Source organism: Eulemur rufifrons, chromosome 3 (assembly GCF_041146395.1).
Source record: "Eulemur rufifrons isolate Redbay chromosome 3, OSU_ERuf_1, whole genome shotgun sequence".
In the NCBI taxonomy this organism is placed as follows: domain Eukaryota; kingdom Metazoa; phylum Chordata; class Mammalia; order Primates; family Lemuridae; genus Eulemur; species Eulemur rufifrons.
Genome location: NC_090985.1, coordinates 87,144,665 through 87,170,430, shown reverse-complemented (window position 1 = coordinate 87,170,430; position 25,766 = coordinate 87,144,665). Strand labels below are relative to the sequence as shown.

Below are 25,766 nucleotides of genomic sequence, written 5' to 3'. Positions count from 1 at the left end.
AACTATGCCACATGCCACAACATGAATGAAACTTATATACGTTAAGAGTGAAAGAAGTAAGACAGAGACAACTTTATGATTCTAATAACCTGAAATTCAAAAAAGGGCAAAACTTAACCTGTGTTATTGCAAGTTGAGATGGTAGTCATTACCTTGGAGCCTGAGAGAGATGAGTCAGGATTGGGATGGGGCAAAAGGAAGGCTTCAGGCTACTGTTTTATTTTGTGACCTGGTGGTTGCATAGGTGTGTTCACTTTGTAATAATTTATTGAGCTGTAATAATTTTTGAGTGTTTCCATATGTATGCTATGTTTAATAAAAATTTAAAATTTTCAAAATGGTTAGAAACAAAATTCAACACAAAGCAGAATACACAAAAAGAAGGAAGAACAAATGCAAATTCACAATCTGTTTGAAAAGAAGAAAAATATATGTGATAAACTAATTATGAATAATGGCAATCTAACATTTATTCTAAAGTCTTCTCCAGTGTATGGTCTTAGTTCCACTTTTCATTTACCCATTTACTTAACTTTATGTCTGTTCTCCAAATCTGTCATTCTATTGGGAAAAAATAACCTACTTAAAGGGAATCAGTGCCTACTAATTGCCACATTCTTTGAGTTATTTTCTCAGGATTTACTTAAAGATGAACCAATCAAAATATTGGAGAAGGAAAGATCAGGCAGATGAGAGTTGTCAAGAAAAGGAAAAATTTTAGGAAGGAACGTTCAACAGAGTCAAATGCTGTAGAAAACAAAAGAAAAATGCTAACGATTGAGCAGAAGACATTCTCACCCTGAAGATGTTTTCACTCCATCTTTTTGAATAACAAATGAAAATATTTAGAGAAAAGTGGAATTATAGAAATAAATTCAATGGTTCTCTATTTTCAAACCAAAAAGATATATAGGTCCCTTGTAGACTTTTTTTTTTACACAATTTAAGAAGTATTGATTATTGACAAGTGAAGTATTCCCATCAGAATGTTGACATTTCTAATAGTATGCATAATGTTTAACTGTCAACAGGTTCTTCTTGCAAAACGGAAACTGGATGGAAAATTTTATGCTGTCAAAGTGTTACAGAAAAAAATAGTTCTCAACAGAAAAGAGGTAAAATTATAATAGCTATTGTCTTAAGCCCATTTTCTCAACTAACAGAATTTTTTTTGGTAGATAATACAATTGATCCTTTACTTTTTTTTCCAGCAAAAACATATTATGGCTGAACGTAATGTGCTTTTGAAAAATGTGAAACATCCATTTTTGGTTGGATTACATTATTCTTTCCAAACAACTGAAAAGCTTTATTTTGTTCTGGATTTTGTTAATGGAGGGGAGGTGAGTTTTATTAGTTTTCTAATATTAGTAATTTAGAAAAAATAGCACAAAGTCAGAGTTTTTCTTTTCTTGTAAGTTTTAGAAGGACAATGCATTATTAATAGCTATTTGTTGAGTAGCAATAATATTCCAGGTACTAAGTACAGTGCAAGATGTGGAAAAACGTAACAAAGGGCTCGTAATCACCTGGTATGGTTGGGAAAGTTCATAAAAGAAGAACCTTGGTATGAAGCTTCAGACTTCATGGACAGATTTGTCACCAAGATATATAGCAAGAATAATAGATCAAAATATTAGAATAAAACATTTGTAATTTAGATAATTATTCCAACAGTTGCATATAAATATTACGCCAGCTTGTCATTTTCTAAAATGTGCAAACTATTAGTATTAAACAGATGAGATGGTCCTCTAATAAAGGACGATGTGGTGAAGTCAGTTGGGGAAATGTTTCATGTTATATCCCTTTCTTGGTGATTTGCAGTATGTCTCAGCATGTTAAAGACAAAAGTTCTGCCTTAAGCAAAGCCAGGATATCTTAAAAGATTTTTTTTTTTTTTACTGTGTAGTCCCCATTTTTGTTTGAACCAAATCTATTAATATTCCCCCAAAACGCTGATTCAGAGGGATATTGAAATATGCTATTGGAAATGTTGCTATTATAATAATAATTACAGTAATAACTAACATGTATTGATTATCATTATGTGCCCAGCACTCTGGTTTTGTGTGTATTATCTTCACAACAATCTTACTATAGAAATGGAGGCACAGAGAAGCTAGGTAGCTTGTGGAAGTCTTGTGATTAGTAAATATTAGAGGCAGGAATTGAACTCAAGCAATCTGATTCCAGGATTTAGACAAATGACCATTCCAATTCCTCTACTTCTCAACCCTCACACTTTTCTGTTCTTTCTGAAATCACTTATGGTTAGTTTAATAAACAAATGAACATTAAAAAATCTCGTAAAAAAATTCATTCAAATGTATTCTACATATTAGATAGTGTTAAGAAGGGAGAATACAGTTTCTTGACACTTAATATTTAAAGGTTTTATTGGCCATATTAATCTTCCTCACAAAAATTTTAAGTTATCTGTAAGTTCTTAGAATGTCAAAGTAAGAAGAGAAGAAAAACTAAGGGTTGTTGGGAGAAGCAGCAACTTGGCAATAATTCCTCAGTTGACTTCATGTGTTCAGGCATCCTTTTCCTCCAGTAAAATTTTGTGCAACTCATCTGCATCCTTGCTAGTTTTTACCCAAATTAACATGGTAACTGGGATAGTGGCATTCTTCTCATCAGTTGGTAGATTTGGAACACAGACAATAAGTACATTATTTTTCCTTGTTCTGGTACATGGCATATTGGATGGAATTAATACATTGCTTTTTGGAGTAAAAAGCATCTTCTTCTTTTACTTCAGTAACTACTCCTTTGGGTGGCTCATAATTCCCTTCTTCATCTCCACCTTTGCAATCGTTACTGCCACCCTCTGCTTGGCTCTCCAATGTTTTAGTGGAAAATGGCAGAGAAACTGGTTTATTCTGGGCAATACCTTTGCCAGATAAACTGGAGTTTCCAGAGGAAAATGAAAATCCAGCCAGGGGGCCAGAGCTTAATGAGCCCAAAGCAGAGCTGTCGGTTTTCTTGCCAAAATTAAATGAGGCACTTTTTGCTCCTAGTGATGGGTCCATTTTCTTTTCAGACACAACCTCGGTCTTCTTTTCAGATGTATCTTCAGTTTTCTTGCCATGAAACAAATGTGCTGACTCTTCCTGTAATTTTGTTGAACCAGATAGTGGAGAAGACTGCTTTTCAACCACCATCTTGTTAGTTTCACTTGGATAATTACAACTGACATAGTTTCTGTGGTGCTGTATAATATTCTCTAAATATTTCTCATAGTATTTAAAGACAGGTGTTAGATCACACAGTGGGCTTGCATTCACATGCTTCGCTATCCAATCCCGAACACAGCAGTTCAAGACAGTCAACTGCTTGTTCCAAGGATTGCTGGCATAGGCTTCACTAGAAGCAAGGCCAGAGGAGGAAGGCTGCTGACTGTGGCTGTTAGTTTTGGCATTTGAAACCGTTTTATCAACCAAGGTGGTAGAGCCGTCTGCAGCAACACAACCAGAGGCTGCCTTGGTCTCTGTTGCCACCCCTGCACTGGTGAAGGGAGGGCTGCTAGTTAGGCTGTTTCCATTTGACATTGCTTCCTGAGGCTTCTCTCCAGCACCACTACCAAATCCCGAAAACCCTCCTCCTCCAGAAGCCACAACCGAAGGTTTAAAGGCTCCTCCAGTATCAGATTCCAATCCAACATGTTTACGCTTTTCTTTCTTTATGTCTCTATCCTTCAAGACTTCCTCACTGGCCACTGAGAATGTACCCACCTCTTCAGGTTCATCTTCTTGATCCCAGTTCCTATCTGTCAGTTCCTTCTGGGCAATTCTTTTGGCCATTTTTTCAAACCACCCCGGCGGCCGCCACAGCGCTCGCTGGGTCGCAGTCGTGGTGCTCGCGTCTGAGGCTGCTGCTGGTCACTTCCAGCCCGCTGAGAGCCTGGGAGGACTGCGTGCTCGGCAAGGCCGGAGTCTCAAACACCATGTCCCCGGGCGCGTCTCCGCGGTGGGCGGAGAACCGTCTGCTCAGCCGAGATCGCTGGGCCAGTCGCCCAGCACGCCCCGGGCTGCCGTTTCCTAACGAATCTACCCGCAAAACGAATTCGGAAAAAAACGGGGAGGAAAGCACACCTTTCTAATTTGTTTGATCTTTGACCTGTGAATGTCTCTAAAAATTATTTTAACTCATAGATATTGTCATATCTTTACAAAGGGACTTTCCATCTTCCAATCTCAGAGCAGAGAGAGGAGAAAAGGAACATTTCAACCTTACTATAGTACGTTTAACTGTAGAATAAAGGAACTTAATAAAGGAACTTACAAAGAAGAGTAGTTTCTATCCTGCAATCCTAAAAGGTGATCAGATATACCTTGAGATCATTTTGGGGAAAAGTCTCAAAAGAATCATTATTGAATTCCCTACATTTATGGCAAAAGTCCCTTAAGACTCCTCAGGGTCAAGGCAAGATTATGGGTCTTCCCAGCACCTTTATTCAGTGTTGTAAGATGACCCCCAATGTTCCCACCTTGAAGTTTGTTGTTTTATTTTGTGTGTGCCGGAGTGCTAAGAGCTAATGACAGTTTTTTTGAGGCCTGGCACTTTACAGTTATTTTACATGCATTGTTTCAGTTAATCATCACAACTCTTGGAGATAAACAGTGTAATACCCATTTTGTAGATAAGGAAATGGAGACTCAGAGATTAAGAAACTTTCTTAATGTCACAATGTTCTAGTAAGTGTCAGGCCCTGGATTTAACCTAGACATCCTGACTGCAAAGCCCATTCTTAAGTGCCAGGCTGTCTTTGAAATGTTCATGTGAGTCGTCTAACTGCAGACTAAATCCTACTGTGAGTTTCCTGCTTTATGTGGGATTTCTTCATGCTGTTTTAGGCCTTTGCTTCTGAGCCCTTTTTATACAGTGACTGCTCGTAAACTGAGCAAGAAAGATGGAAAGAGGTAGGCTTGTCATCTAAAAGATAACATTTGGCTAAGATAATGAGAAAAAAAAAGAAATGTAATAGAATACTAGGCTGGGTGGAGGAGAAATTGAGTGGGGCAATAGATAGACAAGGAATAAAGATGAGAAAGGATAAAAAGAGGCAGAAGGAATGTGGTTTCATCGTGTGTTCCCTACTAATATGCTCTTATTTTCCCCCTGACGTTCATACTTAATTTTAACCTTAACATGTGATACTTATTTTTGTATGCTCCTTCATATCTTTTTTGGAGCAAAGTAGAGTGTGAACAAATAAGAGTTGAACTGGAGAGGAGAATCCAGCTGTTGCTCAGCTCTAGCCAGTCGCTACCAGATTGGAATTTATGCCTAATGGTTCAGAGTTTCCCTTTTTTTCCCCCCCTTTTTCAGAAGAAACCAAAACTATGAATTGTTACCCCCCAAATTCCCAGGTTTTAATGTTATCAACTAATTCAGATTTTTCTAAAAACAGTATTTGGCTCAAGCAAATTATACCTGTGGACTATGTTCTGCTGGCCACTCATTTTCAATTTCTGCATAGGGTTTGTTTTTCTAAAATGAAAAAAATAGTCCAGAATGGCAATATCAAGTCTTCATTGATAATGTTTTCCCAAACAGTTGCCTGGAAGGGTGAGGACACTGCCGCATTGAGGATTGAGGGGTAAATGGGAGATGAGAGACGTTAGCAAGGGTTCACAAACACGTGGTTGAAAAGAGAGAGTGATTGTTAGATGGAGAACGTGGAGGAAGGAGAGTTACAGTTCTGTGGTGCATTTTTATCTCACATTCAAAGTCAAAAAACAATTCCCACCTTTGTATTTACAGAATATATTTGTTTAATGCTATGTGTGAATGAGCCTAACATTCTCTCCCCCACCCCCAATTTTACAGCTGTTTTTTCACTTACAAAGAGAACGATCCTTTCCTGAACACAGAGCTAGGTTTTATACTGCTGAAATTGCCAGTGCATTGGGTTACTTACACTCCATAAAAATAGTGTACAGGTAAAATTTTAAAATATTACTTGTAAAAATGTCTTTTTAATATTTTATTTCAGTTTACATTCAGTTTTGCTTTTCTTTCCTTTTAATTTGATAGAGACTTGAAACCGGAAAATATTCTTCTGGATTCTGTAGTAAGTGCTCTCTTTTTAGTAGTTCTCAATTTTGTTGCTGCTGTTATGGTTAGTGGAAAAAAGTCAGTCTCAAAAGTTCCATACTACATGATTCCATTTATATGACATTCTGAAAATGACAAAACTGTAGAGATGGAGACCAGATTAGTGGTTGCAAGGAGACAGGGTCCATGGAGATAGCACAAGTTAAGGGGGTAGCATGGGGGAGGTCCTTTGTGATGGAACAGTTCACAAATCAATATATCTGTAATTACATATAGCTACACACACACACACACACACACACACACGCAAGCATGCATGTAAAAAACAGTGAAAGCTGAATAAGGTTCATGGTCTGGTTAACAGTATTATACCAACATCAGTTTCCTGTTTGATACTGTACTGCCATTATGTGAGATGTCAGCATTGGGGAAGCTGGGCAAGGACTCTCTGTATTATTTTTGCAATTTCCTGTAGATCTATAATTATGTCAAATAAAAAGGTTTTAAAAATTTTCAATTTATATCCTTGCATTGTTTTATCTTCTTGCCCCTGTATTTGTCAGGGACATGTTGTCTTAACAGATTTTGGGCTTTGTAAAGAAGGAATTGCTATTTCTGATACCACCACAACATTTTGTGGGACACCAGAGGTAAGAAATATGTCTCATTTGTCATTCATATAATCATGTGTAAGATACAAATATGAATCACAAATTGCATATGTAAATTTGAAATAAAAAGTAGAATAAAAACTGTCATTTCAGCTTCCAGCCAAGTGATAATCATCCCTTCTATGCATTCAGAGTTTATTAATAGTTGGTATTTTTAACTGTGATTGTGAGATACTACAAGGCCCTTTTGAACAATCCAACAAAGATAAATTATGCTTGTTTTTAATGCTAAGTTTACCTACATACAGTTCTTTAAAGATTTGATTATATTTCTAATCCTTCAAAAAAATCATGAAGCAGTCATGAAAATATCTAAAATTGACTGTGATTATGGTTGCATAACTCTGTGGATATGTTAACAGCCGTTGAATTGTACACTTTAAATGGGTGAATTGTGTGATATGTGAAGGTGTTAATAAAGCTGTTTTTTTAAAATGAGCTAAAGCAAATATGGCAAAATATTAACATTGCCTATATCTGGATCACAGCTTTTCTTGGTTTCTATTATATTTTTCTATATGGTTGTAATATTTTATAATAAAACTGTTTATTTAACAGAAGAAAAAGCAATGGATGAGGAAAAAAAGTGAATCAGAATTCATTAACCTGGCCGGGCGCGGTGGCTCACGCCTGTAATCCTAGCACTCTGGGAGGCCTAGGTGGGCGGATCGTTTGAGGTCAGGAGTTCAAGACCAGCCTGAGCAAGAGCGAGACCCCATCTCTACTAAAAATAGAAAGAAATTATATGGACAGCTAAAAAATATATATAGAAAAAATTAGCCGGGCATGGTGGCGCATGCCTGTAGTCCCAGCTACTCGGGAGGCTGAGACAGGCGGATTCTTTGAGCTCAGGAGTTTGAGGTTGCTGTGAGCTAGGCAGACGCCACGGCACTCACTCTAGCCTGGGCAACAGAGTGAGACTCTGTCTCAAAAAAAAAAAAAAAAGAATTCATTAACCAGAATATCCCATTCTCTAATCATGTTTGTTAGCAGAAAATATGTCTATTTGTGATAATAAATTATTATAATTTTTTAAAAAGCCTTAGTATTCTCATTTCACACACACATACACATGTTTAGTTTATTTTAAATTGTTGCATTTATAGTGATCTTAGATGCCATGTAATGTTTCATTATTATCATGAAGTATTTGCAAATACATTATTGAAAATGCATGATAAAATAGTTCACATGAACCTTCTAATCGAGATCAGAAACTTAATTAAAAGTATCTATAAATAACAATTATTTATCTTGAAACTTATTTTTTCTTTATTTCTATCTAATATAGCTCTTGGATATATTTATAACTATTTTCTTTTATGCATGAAGAAACATTTCTTATTGAATGTATATTCATTTCATAGTTAAAATCATTCTTTCTTTCCTTTTTTAAAATAGATTCAAAGGATACAAGTTGAATTTCATTACATATATATATTGTATAGTAGTGAAGTCTGGGCTTTTAGTGTATCCATTACCTGAATAGTGTACATTGTACCCATAGGTAATTTTTCATCCCTCACCTCCTTCCACCTTCCTTCTTCTTGAGTCTCCAATGTCCATTATACCACTCTGTGTCCTTGTGTAGCTATAATTTAGCTCCCACCTATAAGTGAGAGCATGTGGCATTTATTTTTTTGTTCCTGAGTTACTTCACTTAGGATAATGGCCTCTAGTTCCATCCAAGTTTCTGCAAAAGACATTTTTCCATTCTTTCTTATCGCTGAGTAGTGCTCCATGGCATATATACACACCACATTTTCTTTATCCACTGATCAGTTGATAGGCATTTAGGTTCATTACATATCTTTGCAATTGTGAATTGTGTTGTGATAAACATAAGAGTGCAGGTATCTTTTTGATACGATGATTTCTTTTTCTCTGGGTAGATGCCCAGTAGTGGGATTGCAGGATTGAATGGTAGATCTAATTTCAGTTCTCTGAGAAATCTCCATACTGATCTCCATAGAGATTGTACTAATTTACATTCCCACCAGCAGTTTTTATGTTCACTGTATCCACACCGTCTATTTTTTGACATTTTAATAATAGACATTCCAATTGGAGTAAGATGATATCTCATTGTGGTTTTAATTTGCATTTCCTTGATGATTACTGATGTTGAGCATTTTTTTATATATTTGTTGGCCTTTTGTATATCTTCTTTTGAAAAATGGCTTTTCAAGTCATTTGCCCACATTTTAAAAGGCTTGTTGGCTTTTTTCTGACTGAGTTGTTTGAGTTCCTTTGTAGATTCTGGATATTAGTCCTTTGTCAGATACATAGTTTGCGGATATTTCCTCCTGATCTGTAGATTGTCTGTTTACTGTTTTGGTAATTTCTTTTGCTGTGCAGAAGATTTTTAGTTTAAGTCCCATTTGGCTGTTTTTGGTTTTATTACATTTGCTTTTGGGGTCATAAATTCTTTGCCTAGGCCAGTGTCCAAAAGAGTTTTTTCTGGGTTTTCTGCAGCAGAGCGGTGGGGACCTTCCCAGTGGTGTGTGGGAGCGGCTGGGCTCCTCTGTCCCTCCTCCGAGCCACACAGTAGCTGCAGGCACACAGGCAGTTCCCCAGTATCTAGGCTCTCAGAATGGCATCCAGCTCTAGCTGCTCTAGGCTTGGATGCCTATGGGATTCCGCGTGGGTTCCCTTACAAAATAACGACTCTGTGCAATCTCCAGGCAGTACCCTGTGGTAGGCCTGAGACCTGCGTGCATAGAGCGTTCTCTTGTAGCCAAGATCATAAAAACTTGTTTCGAAGTGTGGAGCCCTGGGGGCTTCACTCTTAACTGTTTCCTCCCTCTAGGAGCTTCTCCCCCCTGTTAGCCAGTCCCTGTCTGGGGAAGTTGCCCTGAACCCTCTGCTTAGCCACTTTGGTGCTTCCCATCGCTTCCCTGGTGAATCCTAGCATTCTCTCCTAGACGATCTGTTCAAAATGTGAGCATCTGCTTATTATTCTGGTTCCTCTCTGTTGAGAAGGCACGTAATACTTGTGTCTAGTTGGCCATCTTGATCCTTCTCTCAAAATCTCTTTCTTTCTCTTCTTTTCCTTTCCTCCCCTTCCCCTTTCTCCTCTTTTTGTTGTTGTTGTTTTGTTTTGTTTTTTTTTTTTTTTTGAGACAGAGTCTCCCTCTGTCTTCTGGGCTAGAGTGCAGTGGTGTCATCATAGCTCACTGTAACCTCTAACTCCTGGGCTCGAGCAAGTCTCCTCCCTCAGCCTCCTGAGTAGCTGGGACTACAGGTGTGCACCACCACACCCAGCTAATTTTTCTATTTTTTTGTAGAAACAGGATCTTGCTGTTGCTCAGGCTGGTCTCGAACTCCTGGCCTCAAGCAATCCTCCCACCTCAGCCTCCCAAAGTGCTGGGATTACAGGCACAAGCCACCACTCCTGGTTTCAAAATCTTTCTTAAGTCCTGTGGTTTTTAGAAAGCAAACACAAGTGTTTTTGGTCACCTAAATCTAAATGTGATTGGAAGTTATTATGTCCTTTTTATATATTTTGCTATTTTTTTGGATCACAAAAAAGTTTAAGAAGAAACTATTTCCTTACATATATGTCACATGGGAAGAGGTAATATATTTTCAAATTTTTTTTTTTTTTTTTTTTTTTTTTGAGACAGAGTCTCACTCTGTTGCCCAGGCTAGAGTGAGTGCCGTGGCGTCAGCCTAGCTCACAGCAACCTCAAACTCCTGAGCTCAAGGGATCCTCCTGTCTCAGCCTCCCGAGTAGCTGGGACTACAGGCATGCACCACCATGCCCGGCTAATTTTTTCTATATATATTTTTAGCTGTCCATATAATTTCTTTGTATTTTTAGTAGAGGTGGGGTCTCGCTCTTGCTCAGGCTGGTCTCGAACTCCTGAGCTCAAACGATCCGCCCACCTCGGCCTCCCAGAGTGCTAGGATTACAGGCGTGAGCCACCGCGCCCGGCCTATATTTTCAAATTTAAAATTCAAGTTCACCATTTTATTATATTTGTGAAATTGTGATGAATTTAAATTTCTTACAAATTAAAATGTAAATAGCCATCTAACAACTTATGCAACTTTTCTGTATGATATGTTAATATCTATTACTATTGTAATTCTCAAGAATATAATTCATTTTCGTTCACTGAAAAGAAAAAAATGTATTATAATTGCTACATTAATTCTTTCTTTAAGGGGAAAACGTTATGAATAATGACCAGATGAACTTCTAGTATAAATTAATCTTGTGAAAGACTTTCCTCTGAAATACCCACTTTACATACTCGGTATTATAGATTCTACATTTGCTATCCTCTTGTACTTGTCTTAACTGTTTAACAGTTTCAAAGGAGAAGTACATGAATACATGTATTTTAAAAAGTGCCCAGTTGATACTGCCTAAGAACCACTGGTATAGAATGGAGAACACCCAACCCATTGAAAATCTAGATAGTATATTTTTACTGTGTTAGTGATACCTAAAATTTGTTAAATTTCTTAATTATTTTTAAATTTTGTCTTGCGTTGATTTCCTCTAATATTTCATTCTTTTCTACAGTACCTTGCACCTGAAGTAATCAGAAAACAGCCCTATGACAATACTGTAGATTGGTGGTGCCTTGGTGCTGTTCTGTATGAAATGCTGTATGGATTGGTATGTATTTCTACACTTTATTATTCCAATGCATTGATTCGGTTCTCTCCTCTCTCTCTCTCTTTCTCTCTATGTCTGCCTGTCTCTCTCCCTTAGTAATCTAATGGACACTTAGACAACACTAACAGAACAGTAATGACTTTATTAAATGAATCTAAAACCATATTAGGAATATGCACAAAAAGAAAACCTTTTCATTCTGTTATTAGTTTTTTGAACTAATGTAATTATTTCTCTGTCATACTAATCGTTACTTAAGGTGTTCGCATCCTACTGGCATTTTTAGAAGTAGACACCTAGTTGTAACATTAAAATTATCTGCTTTTATCCAGTTTACCCTAAATATCATTCTAATGTCAAAAAGACAGAAAGAAAAAGATTGTTGCATTTTATCAACACATTATTATATTTCAAAAGATACTGTCTTTTGCTTTTTGTCTTTTGTTTCTGTAGGATATTTCAGCTTTTTCCATCACTGGAGATTACCCTGTATTCCCCTCCGTGAAAACACCATGTCCTAAAGATTTTACTGAAAAAAGTGATGTTTAACATGCAGTAGATTTCCCCAGTTTTTATTAGTTCAAGACCCATGGCCAGCCAGAGCTCTGATTAACATGAGTAAAGTTTAGTATGTTAATATTGTTCCAATGCAAAGCAAACGATTTGTCCATTTTAGTTAGCTTACATATCTTCATAAGAATAAATGTATGGTTTTCTTTAGGCTTTTTGAAATACTTAGAATAGTTTCTAGATTTCTTTTGTGGTCCTGTAAGTGTCCAGCAGCCACATGCTGGGAACCATGTGCTAATCCCTGAGGCCGATGCCACCACTGATGCTAAATGCCACCTGAGACCTGAGTTAGGGTGTTTGTGTTTCCTGAAAACTATGGGGGTTTCAGTGAAATTCAGCACATGAGGAAAATGACCTCATACCTTACTTCAAGCACTGGTTATTTGCCATCTTGATATTTCAGAATCCTTTGAATTTCTTTAGAGGACTTTGAAAATACAAAATATCATTGTATATAAAATGCAGTTGATTCAAAAGGGAACATTTGAAACATATACTTAATTAATGAGACTTTTATTGACTCTTTAAAGTTATCTTTTAAGAGGTAAAACATAGAGGGTTTTTTTCATATTAAAGAAAGGAAAAGTAACAAGGCTATAAACCCCTTTAACTTTAAAACTTATTTTTACTTTAAACTTTTTAATTCAATGATTAACTGGCTAATGCTCACTGTAAATGTGTACCCCAGGTCTTTAGGCTCTGATACCTGCGTTTTTAATTCTGCAAAATGCTTCCATAATGCTGTCACTGTCATAAGTACTTAGGAAGGAGCATCATCTTTGGGTCTCCATCTCTACCAAAAATCTTTTTATTTTAGTGAGTTTATTCCCCAGTCTCAAATTGTTTAATCTGTCTTGAATCTCCATTTCCAGTGATTCTATCATTATGCCTATAATGAGGTTGGTGGTTTTCTCTAAAACAGGTACAAATTGTATACAATTTATCAGCTGTCTGCAAGGCACTATTGAACAAATTGGCCCTACTTCATTCTGTGAACATTTATTAAGCTCTGTGATATGCTGGGTTTTAGAACCTCCTTGCATTGGGAGGCCACACTGCAGATGTTTGCACACTCCAGCAGCCCATGCATTTCTGCAAGTGTGCAGCCCTGACTGCTCCCTGCAAATCAAAGCCAAATCCAACTATTGTAGCCCTATTTTGGCATAATTCAGTTACCACTAAGTTTATTTTGCTTTTCTTTTTTCCCCAGCCTCCTTTTTATTGTCGAGATGTTGCTGAAATGTATGACAATATCCTTCACAAACCCCTGAATTTGAGGCCAGGAGTGAGCCTCACAGCCTGGTCCATTCTGGAGGAACTCCTAGAAAAAGACAGGCAAAATCGACTTGGTGCCAAAGAAGACTTTGTATGTAATGTGTTTCCCAATTCCAGCTTTATTTGAGCTTATTTAAAATTAGGAGATAAATCTTTATTTTATATGGTATTTAATGGAATGAATACAACTGTTAGAGAATAGCAACATGGGGTAAAAGCATACTTGTCTCCACAGTTTTCACCTGTGTTTATATAAAACTATACAGTATTTAAAGCACTTTCACTTGCATTTTTTCATTTGCTCATTGTAACGATTTGCTCCTCTCCTCTTCATCCCCACATCCAGCTTTCACACCCTAGTATTTATTTTATTTTTATTTATTACAAGTTCCCCTCCTCCTCCCTTCTTTTTAAACAATGCTATGTGGTGGATGTTTTTAACTACCTAAAGTTTTTGTTGCGATTTTTATTTTCATTGCTAAATAATACTAGCATTTCCATGAATTAATAGCACAGAGACTAACCAGCTATTAAGTAAGCTTCTTGTTGGGGGTTTGGGGCTACCTAAACTTTTAAATCATTTTCTTTAATAAGAATTTAAGTGCCTCTTGTCGGCATGAGGTAATACCTTTTGCCTTGAACTAACATTAAATCACCTTTTTTTTTTTTTTTGTAGGAATTTGGTGGCACCTTATTGAGATAATTAGGGAATCTGAATGTTTGTTTCAAGTCAGGGTAATTAAATTTCTAGTGTAGTTAGCAGTAATATGTTAGTGTGTAATTAAATTCACAAGCTTTTTAGGAACGTGAACTTTTTAAATTCCTTTCTCAGATATTCTTGGAAGTTGTTTATCAATCTTGAACTTGAGCTGCGAATAAAAGACTTTGCTGCTACTGCTTTCTCAACTCCCCAGTTCAGCTGGTAGCTCTCTCAACAATTTTCTAACCATTGTTTCAGCCAGTCTTGCTAATATTTCACACCTCCTTGTCCCTTGGTCATTTTATTGAATTCAGTGGCAGAAATTGCAACCCTGGATGAATCCAGCTGTCATCTCCTGGGCTGCTGAACAGTACTGAAGAAAATAACATGCTGGGCATTTTGAAAGCACTGTAACATCATAGTCATGAACCTGCTCTGTGCTTCGCCACTGTCTGGTAATGCTTGCTCCTGTGTTTCTCTCTTTAGCTTACTCTCCTTCTCTCTCTACTATGTCATGCCTTCTCTCCAGACTTCCAGATTCCTTTTCTGCCTATTCTTCACTTCTAGCAGATGATCTTGCCTTCTGTTTTACAGGGAAAATAGAACCATCAGAGCAGAACTAACCCAGCCTCCTGCTATCAAATTCGCAGACCTATATACACCTACAGGAACTTGTCATTTCCTTCTTCCTATTATAGAAAGTGGAAAGGGTCTGTTTCTACCTGTACACTGAATCCCATCTCCTTGCAGGGAACCCTGTGCATGCTTTTTCTTTTCCCTGAACAGATAACTGCTCCCTTTTGTTCTGATCCTTTCAATCAATAAACATTACCAAGTCTTCTGCTTCATAAAACACCAAATATCTCAACCCTACTGTCCTGCAGTATACTACTCTATCTTCTTCCCCTCTTAGCCAAACTTGTTGAAAGTTTTCTGTATGCACTCTGTTTCCCAAGCTCTTTCATTTCTCAGTCTATCACAAAGTAGCCATTAGAATAGCTGCTTATGCTCTCAGCAGCATTTAAATGCAACGCTCTCCTGTTCCCTGGGTTTCTGCAAGAGCATACATCTCATCTCAGGATTTTCTTTCTGTATTTTTGGGCCCTCATCCATTATCTCCTGTGTAAGCTCCTTTTCTTCAACCTGTTAAGTGTGGTATTTCCTTGTTGTTGTCCTTAAACCCTCTTTTCTTCTGTGTTCTCTTCCTGGACAATCTCAACTGGTCCCATGGTTTTAGTTATCTGTATGTCTTCATCTCACACATTTGTATCTTCAGTCCAGACCTTTCTTTTGCACTATAAACTTACACAATCTGCCTGCCCAACACCACCACTTGAATATCTTGAGAGTACCTTAAACACAGCATGTTCAAAATTGAACTCCTGCTCACATCCTCCTGTGCTGCCTTTCATGTTAAAGGATGTCACTGTCCATGTGGTTATTCAGGTCAGGAATATGGAGGCATTCTTGACTCCTCTCTCTTCCATACTTCCATATTCAACAAATGGCTGGGTCCTGTTGCATTTGCTGCCTAAATCTTTCCTACATCCACTTATTTCTTTCTAGCCCTGCCCTTTTCCTACCATTTGTTGTCTTTAGTTTGGCCACACAGTAACTATTTTTCCTTTATCTGGTCTTGACTTTCCAATCCATTTCCCTCTATAGCCAGGGTGGTCTTTAAAAAAACAAAAAACAGTTGTGACATTCCCTAACTAAAACTCCTTGATGTCTTATAACCCAAGAATAAAATCCAAAATTCTTAATATAGATGGGATATGATATGGCTGGTTTAGCTCTTGAGCTTCAGAGCTATGTGACAGTCCTCTGTGTGACAGTCCCATCCTTCCGTATACTGCAACCATATCGGACTCTCATTTTCCTCACCAGACTAAGCTCCTTGCCTCCTCAGGGCCTTTCTATTCTGCTTGGAACACCCTCCCCTTGTTCTTTTATCTGGCTTATTCTTACTCATGTTTCAGACCTCTGGTCAGACATCAGTTTCTCTAAAAAGCCTTTTTTAACCCACCAAATGAGATAGGATAGGATCCTACTTTATACACTCCGATGACCCCTTGCAGGAAAAAGAGCTAGAATCAATTCTGTGCCAATTTTCAATAGTGCCAACCCAGAGTGGAATATTTTTTTGGTAGTGGAGCTCATCACCTTGATTTTACCTCTGCCTCACTGTAGAAAACTCTCTGCCTAACTTCTTTACCTCCCCTAATAATAATTCTTTGTGTCTGTACAGTGCTTTTCATAGCACTTTTTTAAAAATACCTTAGTTGCTATTTTACAGAGCACTTTTATTTCCATATTTTACCCTGATCCTTAAAACAATCTGTGAAATATTAGGACAGAAATGTTAAACACATTTTACCTCTGAGGAAATGATGACTGTGGAGAGGATATAACTTTAAGTAAGTCATTCTAAGTAACTTACTTTCAAGTCTATTTTGGTAGTTTTTCTACCACTTTGCCACATGAATAACATCATTTTGCTGCATAAATAATATAAACATGTGCCTAAAAGGAATTATTGGGAGCAAAATAGTAATAGTTTGGCTTAATAAAATTATTCAGTGAGTACTTACTATATTCATCAGCATAGTGAAAACAATATTTTTTTTTTTTTTAATATTCTAGCTTGAAATTCAGAATCATCCTTTTTTTGAATCACTCAGCTGGACTGATCTTGTACAAAAGAAGATTCCACCACCATTTAATCCTAATGTGGTAAGTATATATCCAAATCTTTCTGTCCTGAAATAGTGAAACACAGAACTGTAGTTCACTATAATATTGGAAATAGATCTCAAAATCTCACCTGAATAAATGGAATGATTACCTAAATATTGTGACATATGTCACTCAGGGTTGTCTGATACAACTAATAACTTCAAGATAACCAGTAAGATTATAGTTAGGTTGATGAAAATATCTTCCAGTACAGTAGTTGTGAAGTATTTCTCTGGAACGTGTATAAGAAAGGGATGAGCTCAGTAAGTAAAAAAAGATGCAAATTAAAGTAACTATTAGATATCATTTTTATCCTAAATCAGCAGACATTTTAAGTAACACTAATTTATGAGTTTTTTCTGGATTGGTATAAAACCAGGTACAAACATTATTAATAGTAATGTAAATTGTTACATCCTTTTTAGAAAATAGTAAGATAGTATTATATTATAAAATTGTTCATGTTAGCTAGACTTGTTAAACCTAGTGATAGAAACATTTCACCTAAAGATAATTCTTTTTAAAGCAAAAAACTGCATCAAAGATATGGTTTACGGTATTTAAAATGTTGGGAAATTTTGGAAATACAGTAAAGGTATTAACAGTAGGGAAATTGTTAATCATCAGTAGGCCAATAATGATGCTACTGAATATTGATAGCCTCCTGTATATAGGCATATATGCTTTGTGTGTGTTACAATATATAACTGTTTTTATTAATATTAATACACATGTTTTATAAAGAAGGAAATAGCAGCTCAGAGATATCTCATGGCTGGATGAAGAGTAACAGAGCCATGATTTCAAATCTATGTATGATTCCAAGTCATTATTCTTTCTGTGCTTTCTTATGCTCTATTGCCTTTTATTGTTAAGTAAATTAAAATAAATAGAAAAATGAGCAAACATTTAGAAAATACTTACGATGTTAAATGAAGACATGGTAATTACAATTTTGTGACTTACGATTACAGCAGTAAAATAGGATGAGGACTGGAAGAGATATAAACCAAGATTGTTTGAGGGTTGTAAGATCATAGGTGTATTTTTTTCTTTTGTTTAAAGTTTTTTGGTGTTGCTGTAAAACTTGGAATACTTTTTTACTATATTAGAGCAGATAAGGAAATCACTTTAGGAAAGTATTATTTAGTCTACTCAGTTTTGTTTAAGGTTAGTTTCTGTACATAGCTTATAGCTGATATTAATGGGTGTGATATTTTATACCTACAGATGTGATATTTGTATTGACTTAATTCATGTAGTGCATCCATAAGTGACTGTTTCAGAAGTGACTTCATTAGGGACAGTGTCTGTCTCAGATTTCTAGAATTTGTTGTAGGAACCTAGGACTCTCAAGAATTACTATATTTTTCTCTTCTGATTGGGAGTCTTAGCTGAGTTTAGTTATCCTCAAATAAATGCATAATCAGGCACTAGAGAGTCAGGGTCTCCTCCTAAGCAACACTGGAAGTGGAAACAGTGTTTGAGAGTCAGATAACTCTGGCTTTGGACCCTGCTCACCTATAATTAATTAGAGGTTAAGCCTCCATAAGGTGTTTTTGGGTATTTTTTTTTTTTTGGCTTTTTTTCTAACATAGGCTGTGAAGTTTAATTTAGGTAACATTTGTAAAGCACCTGTGAGTGCATTGCACATAGTTGATATTCAATAAATATTAGTTCCCTTCTCCCTTTCCCTCTGTTTGGGAATGTGTCAGTTAAATATTTATTGGTAACTTAGTTAGAAAATGCAAATACATAGGACATGGAGTCTCTTCAAGAAAATTATAGTTAGTTAAAGAGATAAAATCTATAAAGAGAAAAAGAGTTCAAAAAACTCTGGTTAGCACATATTCGGCGTTTAGTATTTTGGTTGAATTGAAATATATAAAGTAAGGCAAAAAAACAGATGCCTCATGATAACTTATGATTCCATCTGTGTAGGAAAAGCAGTTGACAGAAATTGTCTTTGATGCTTATTCATCTTATGAACAAAATGAATTACCTGATTTTTCAGTCAGGTTGGTGTTTTATATTTTAAATAGGTTTAGTTACTAGGAAAAGGGAGAGTTGGATTATTGACCATGCTAAGCCTTGACATTTTTATAATGAGTGTTTCTATCAGTTAATAGGGGTTCTTCCAAAATCCAATAGATTGCATATTTACTTCAATTATATATGCCCAAGTACTCTTCATTATAAAAGGATTAGAATCAGTTTATTTCCCTGTCAACAATGCGTAAAATGCATTCTGAATTCTTTTTTTTTAATCCACAGAATTGAACTTAATACTTCCAAATATTTAATTCATCCTAACTAGCATTGGTGGCTCAATTTTATTTTCTCAACAGTTGATAGTTACTATAAAAGAGAAGGAATAATAGCAGGGATCTAAAATTGGCTAACACAAGCAATGTAATGGGTACATTATTATATTTCAAAGTCTTTTTGCTATAAAACTCATCAACAAGTAGTATTTATTTATTTTTTTTATTTTTGAGACAGTGTGTCACTTGGTTGCCCAGGCTAGAGTGCAGTGGCACAATCATGGCTCACAGCAACTGCAAACTCCTGGTCTCAAGTGATCTTCCCACCTGCGTCTCCCAAAGTGCTAGGATTACAGGGGTGAGCCACTGTGCCCAGCCTATTTATGTTTTTTAGAGACAAGATCTCCCTGTTGCCCAGGCTGAAGTGCAGTGGTGCAGTCATAGCTCACTGTAACCTTGAATTTCTGGCCTCAAGCCATCCTCTCGCCTTGGCCTCCCAAAGTGCTGGGATTATAGGTGTGAGCCACTGTACCTGGCTCCAACAAGTAGTTTTCGATACCTTGAAAGATTTGTTCCTCGGTATACCATTTCAGAACAACCAAAACAAAACAAGTCCCTCCAAAATAAGCAATGTTCAGATAGGACTTCATTGAAACTCCATTTGAAATCCTCTAAACTATTATGGAAGCTTCCCCTAACACTCCACTATGCTGGGTACGTCCAGGTTACCATCCTTGCTTCCACTGTAATCCTCAGATAACAACTTTTTCGCTGCTTTCATTTTGGCAGCTTCTGAAATACAGCTTCCTCAGGTTTTTGGCTCCCTCTTTGAAATAGTGACTGTTCTGCATAGCTAATAGTTACAGTTCCATGGCCTCAGTCCCTACTTTAGGAATTCTTGCTTGTTACATATAAAGTCTACTGTGAACTTAGATTTAGAAAAGTATGAAAACAGAGTTGATTATTTGTTGGGAGAGGGCTCACTGACATTTCAAATTAGGGGTTGCCAGGAAATTAGATTAGATTAGATTAAATGTGTCTTTATCAATTGTCATATTAATATACTCTATGTATTAAGCAGTTTGTAAACTGTGAAAGCATTATACAAGGATAAGGTGGCTGATGCAGGTAGAACTTGCATTGGGAATGACTGGCACACACATCTGTGTGAGTTTGACAGGTAGTGGAGCCTTGCCTTGAAGAGATGGGATGTGGTGTGGAGCTGCAGTGCGAGTGGCCTGGCCGTGCTCACGAGGGCCATTCAGAAGGCACATCTGAGGGCTGAGTCTGGACCCCAGGGAGAGGCTAATACTATTCTATAACCTGAAAGTAAAATGTTCATTCCTAGGTCAATGAATCACTCATATTAATGGCTTTTAAAATTAGTTCAGTGTTCAAGGAATTGGTGAGTTGAGAAAGGATTACTATGGAAGTATAGGGGTCTGGAAGGTTCAGATTGGAGTGAGTGTACATATTAGTACCAGGACATATTTATGGAATAAATTTCCAACTAGAGAGGGAAGAGAAAGGGAGTGAACTTTTAGTGATGTTAGGTCCTTTATATACATTACCTTGGTCCCCAAACCTCTGAGGAATTAAAGCCTAGGTATTTCTGAATGCAGAGTCATTACACCATGCCACCTAAAAGTAACCTTTACAAGACCCCATCTCTACAAAAAATAAGAAAAAATTATCTGTGCCTGGTGGCACATACCTGTAGTCCCAGCTACTCAGGAGGCTGAGGTAGGAAGATCGCTTGAACCTAGGAATTCCAGGTTGCAGTGAGCTACTATTATGCCTATGTACTGTAGCCTGGGTGACAGAGCAAGATCCTGACTCTAAAAAATAAAAATTAAAAATTAAAAAAAAACATGGACAAAAGACACAAAACATACAATTCCAGAAAAAGAATTACAGATAGCTTTTAATTATATGAAAATATGTTCAAACTCACTGACAATTGAAGAAATGCAAAATTAAACCGAAACAGGTTACCATTTTTCACCGAACAGATTAACAAAGATCAGAAAGTTAGCTCTTCTAGGGTATGATGAAGTAGATGTTCTGTATATTGTTCTCAATACTTTATATGCATCCTTTTACTGAATCCTGATTCTCTGAAATAGTACTGTTATTTTCCACATATTGTGGATAAGTTAACTGAGGCAAAGAAAATATTTGATAACCTGCCCTAATTTTAGTTTAAGTTGCAGAAATAGAATTTGAACTCAGGCACTCCAAAGACAGAGCCCTCATTCTTAACATAAACCATACAGTGTATGTTGAGTATCTCTTATCCAAAATGCTTGTGACCAGCAGTGATTTAGATTTCAGATTTTTTTTGGATTATGGAATACTTATTTGCATTATACTTACTGGTTTGAGCATCTCAACCCCAAAAATCTAAAATCCAAAATGCTCTGATGAGCATTTCAAACTTTCAGATTTTGGAGCATTTGGGATTTCATATTTTCAGATTTGGGATGCTCTACCTGTATTATCCCTGTCAGTACCAGCCATGAGGGCATTCATAGAAAATGTGTAAAGCCAAGTGATAGAGCATTTGCCATCATTTATTGAGCACTTTCTACGTGTCAGATTCTAGGAATTTTGTGTGTTAATTCATCACCTCCTCACAACAATCTTAAGAGGTAGGTGATAGTATTCTTATTTTACAGAAGAAGAAATAAGCTCATAGAGGCTGGGCGCGGTGGCTCACGCCTGTAATCCTAGCACTCTGGGAGGCCGAGGCGGGTGGATCGCTCAAGGTCAGGAGTTTGAGACCAGCCTGAGCAAGAGGGAGACCCCGTCTCTACTAAAAATAGAAAGAAATTATATGGACAACTAAAATATATATATACAAAAAATTAGCCGGGCATGGTGGCGCATGCCTGTAGTCCCAGCTACCCGGGAGGCTGAGGCAGTAGGATTGCTTAAGCCCAGGAGTTTGAGGTTGCTGTGAGCTAGGTTGACGCCACGGCACTCACTCTAGCCCGGGCAACAAAGCGAGACTCTGTCTCAAAAAAAAAAAAAAAAAAAAAAAAGAAATAAGCTCATAGAGATAGACAGGATAGTTTATATTAAGAATTACAGCTAGCAAATATTATAGCCAGAAATCAAGGGCCTATGATTTTTCCAGGATTATATATAAGAATTTGAGGAAAAAAATACATGCACATACACACACACAATTTCTAGCATTCTTTGTCATTTGTGAGGGATTTTCTCTTATGGAAGTATCGAGCATTCTGGATTTTCCTGGTCTCTCCTCTGCTCCTCTTCGTAGGTGTACCAGGCCAGCTATTATCCTTAGCTTATGATATCTGCTCTGAATTCCTATCAGTTCAACTCAGTTACAGTTGATGACTTGCACGTTTTAAGGATTCCCATCCCTGTAGAGCAGAAATAACCTAGAGCTTCAAGGATGGGCTTTAATAATGAATCACCAGAATTTGTAGCCCAGCTTTTATCTGCAAATGCATTGGAAGGGGAGAATCTGTTTGCTTGCATCGGGTTTGTAAAGGAAGGTTAAGAACCACTGCCTTTGAAACACTGTCACCATGCTTCATTTCCCATGTACCTGGACCCCATAGCCCTCCAGAGCTAAGAATGCTCTAGCCAAATGCTTCATTACCTTGTCTGTAACACAATAAGAGTCACCTTTCATAATTTTACTTAAAACCTTTATACCTTCATCAGGCGGCTTCACCCACCCAAAATTGAGAAACTAGATGGGGGGGCATTTTGTGGAAGTTGAAATGCAAAATGCTATCCTGAAAACCTACCTGAGCCTCTTTTCTGAACTTTGAGGTGGTGATGGGTAGAGAGAAAGGGGATCAGTTACAGGGCTTGAGATTCAAATTAGCTTAGGTATGCACTCTGCTAGCCTTCCTTACCCTTCTCTCCTCCCTCACCCAACAAGAACCTTAACTGCTAGGACAGATAACCTCCCCAAATGATAAAAGTAAGGGAAGGAAAAGCAGAAAAATGTTTCAAAGAAATGAATTAGGAAGACATCTAAACTTGCTAGGAATAAATACACACATTCTTTTAAAGGAGTTTTTAATAAAGGACAAAATTAATGAAAGACAAGCTAAGGTGAATAATATTATGCTTTTGATGTTTTAGGCCGGACCAGATGATATCAGGAACTTTGACACAACATTTACAGAAGAAACAGTTCCATATTCTGTGTGCGTATCTTCTGACTATTCTATAGTGAATGCCAGTGTATTGGAGGCAGATGATGCATTCGTTGGTTTCTCTTATGCACCTCCTTCAGAAGATTTATTTTTGTGAACGGTTTGCCATTCAGAAACCATTGAGCAAATATAAGCCTACGGATGGGACTGAAGCTCCTATTTGTGTGAATATATTCAAATATGTATAACTAGTGCCTAATTTTTACATGTAATATTGAAAACTATGGAAAAATGTATTTTCTGCTATATGCAAGAAAATAGGGCATTTCAAAGAGCTAAGTTTTGATTAAAATTTGTATTCTTGTTTATTAAGCTTATTTTTAAACAGAAATTTTTAAAACTATTCTTAACATTAACCTATTTTTAAAGAAAACTTTTTTGCTGTTGACTGTTTTTTTCCCTCTAAGTTTACACCAACATCTACCCATGATAGACTGTTTCTTAACAGTCTCTTTCAGTTCAATTAACACATATTATACCTTTGTAACTCTCTACTATGACTTTTGTTATCAAATCAGAACTATGCAATTGATACTTGGTTGTTTAAGAAGAAACCATATTTTTCCATGATAAATCACTGTTTGAAACAATCGGTTCTTGGTAGGATTAAAACGTAAAAGCGTAATTAACCCATTGGCTGCTAGTTAACACTTTGAATAACTGTTCATTCACAAGATCATTTAAGAATAACAAAAAGAAATCATTTGCTTTTGAAATACCCGTTCAAATTTATGGATTATTTTTCCTCTAAAGGAAAAGAAAAGTTTTAATGGTTAGGCATTTTAAGTATTCCCAAAGATCTGAAGGATAATAAATTACTACTGGATTTTTTTCAGGTGGTATCACAAATGAATGTCTCTATGTGATATATTTATATTACAGATAATATTCCATTTATGTTCCTGTTGGTCTTTTGAATGTTTAATATACTATCAAGTAGTTCTAAATCTTTGTATTTGCTTTTGCAAATAGCTATTTAAAAATTCTCTTCCAAATTGGTTAAGAAAAAAAAATACTAAGCTTTCTAAAGTATTTGCCTAACTGGAAATTAGAAAGTAAAATAACAAGTTCTGGGTAATTGTAAATAGATATAGTTTCATTACAATGTGACAAAAGTTAAAAAGTAATTCAGACAGATGCATATTCAATATTTTATTATCTTAGAAAAAGTACAGGAGACTCACCTTAAAATTATACCATACCAACTAAGTTGTACACTTGTAAGAGTAAAAGAGAGTAACTACAGAAAACTTTAAAAGAATGCTTAACATGCAATTCTGATTCTTAGTTTAGAGTAGAGGTTTTTCAAGTCTTGTAGGAAACATTCTTGTGAAAGAGTCCAGTGAGCCAGTTTACATGCTCCAAGAACACGCATTTCTTCATGTTTTTCTTTGAGAAGGAAATCACCAATACCCTTTGGCTTAAAAATGTTCAGCAGAATGGGGGGAGGGGGGATTGTGCTTTTGTTAGATTAATATTTACATTCAATACAAATACACTGAATCTTCCTTTAGAGGTAAGACTTTAATATCATTGTAAATATTTGGTTTATTTGGCACTACTGTAAGTTTTGCTTTTACAGAAAGCTCTTTGCTTATGATAAAGCAAAATAAAAATTGTAGTTTCTTGTATGATTTTTTTAATACTCAGTCATTCCTTAACTAAACTGCCAAAAACTAAAGTGCAATATTGTATATTTTTAAAATAGAATTTTGATGTTTCTCAGATCACAAGAAATATAAATCTATATAGTATAATAAAATTAGCAAAAATATTAATGATCATCTAATGTCTGTCATTATTTGTAATTAAAATTGGTGATGGCTATAATGGTCATTACAAAATAAATTACTTACATGTGTGAGGCGGGGGAAAAGTATAAAATTTTAACTGAAAATACTTGGATACATATAAATTACTAGATTATCATAGGTTGATGTATATAATATTCAGGGAACAAAATTTTTTCCATGTTTCAAGTTAATTTTTTCTTTCCTAGCATAAGTCTCTTAGAAAAATGTATGCCCTTGGAATAGTTGAACCATTTCATGGTTATTACCAAAATAAACTCATAAATGAAGACTCTGCAACATTCTTCGTGTTACCCATACCTCTTATTTTATTGCGTATGGTACAACGTAGGGCTTTCCAACCATTGTCACATCATTATACACACGGAAAATTACAAAATTGGTTTGGCACACCTGGGAAGTAGGTGCCAAATGATGTAGACACTGGTAGCAGGTGCTCTGTACAAAGTTTTTTTTGTTTGTTTGTTTGTTTTTTGAGACAGAGTCTCACTTTGTTACCCAGGCTAGAGTGAGTGCCGTGGCGTCAGCCTAGCTCACAGCAACCTCAAACTCCTGGGCTTAAGCGATCCTACTGCCTCAGCCTCCCGAGTAGCTGGGACTACAGGCATGCGCCACCATGCCCGGCTAATTTTTTTCTATATATATTTCTTAGTTGGCCAGATAATTTTTTTCTATTTTTAATAGAGACGGAATCTCGCTCTTGCTCAGGCTGGTCTTGAACTCCTGACCTCAAGCGATCCACCCGCCTTGGCCTCCCAGAGTGCTAGGATTACAAGCGTGAGCCACCACACCGGCCTTGTACAAAGTTTTAATATGCCAAAATAATTTTTGAATTTAAGAA

At 36.5% G+C, this 25,766-nt stretch overlaps 2 protein-coding genes across 3 annotated transcripts in view; one reads left to right on the top strand and one right to left on the bottom strand.

Annotated features, from left to right (window-relative positions):
• The window catches only part of SGK3 (serum/glucocorticoid regulated kinase family member 3), a 123,804-nt gene extending 100,299 nt beyond the window's left edge, over positions 1–23,505 (top strand). For both annotated transcript variants that reach the window (XM_069466431.1, XM_069466430.1), the window contains 9 exons: positions 1,032–1,115; positions 1,212–1,343; positions 5,839–5,951; positions 6,046–6,082; positions 6,630–6,716; positions 11,272–11,367; positions 13,148–13,303; positions 16,556–16,645; positions 23,041–23,505. In XM_069466431.1, coding sequence (XP_069322532.1) covers positions 1,032–1,115; positions 1,212–1,343; positions 5,839–5,951; positions 6,046–6,082; positions 6,630–6,716; positions 11,272–11,367; positions 13,148–13,303; positions 16,556–16,645; positions 23,041–23,211 — 966 coding nt within the window. In that variant the 3' untranslated portion in view covers positions 23,212–23,505. The remainder of the gene's footprint in view (positions 1–1,031; positions 1,116–1,211; positions 1,344–5,838; positions 5,952–6,045; positions 6,083–6,629; positions 6,717–11,271; positions 11,368–13,147; positions 13,304–16,555; positions 16,646–23,040) is intronic.
• LOC138381840 (nuclear pore complex protein Nup50-like) lies at positions 2,540–3,809 on the bottom strand. Its single transcript, XM_069466429.1, is given in 2 exon segments — positions 2,540–2,729; positions 2,731–3,809. Coding segments are annotated over 2 exon segments (1,269 nt in total).
• Positions 23,506–25,766: the final 2,261 nt, after the last annotated feature.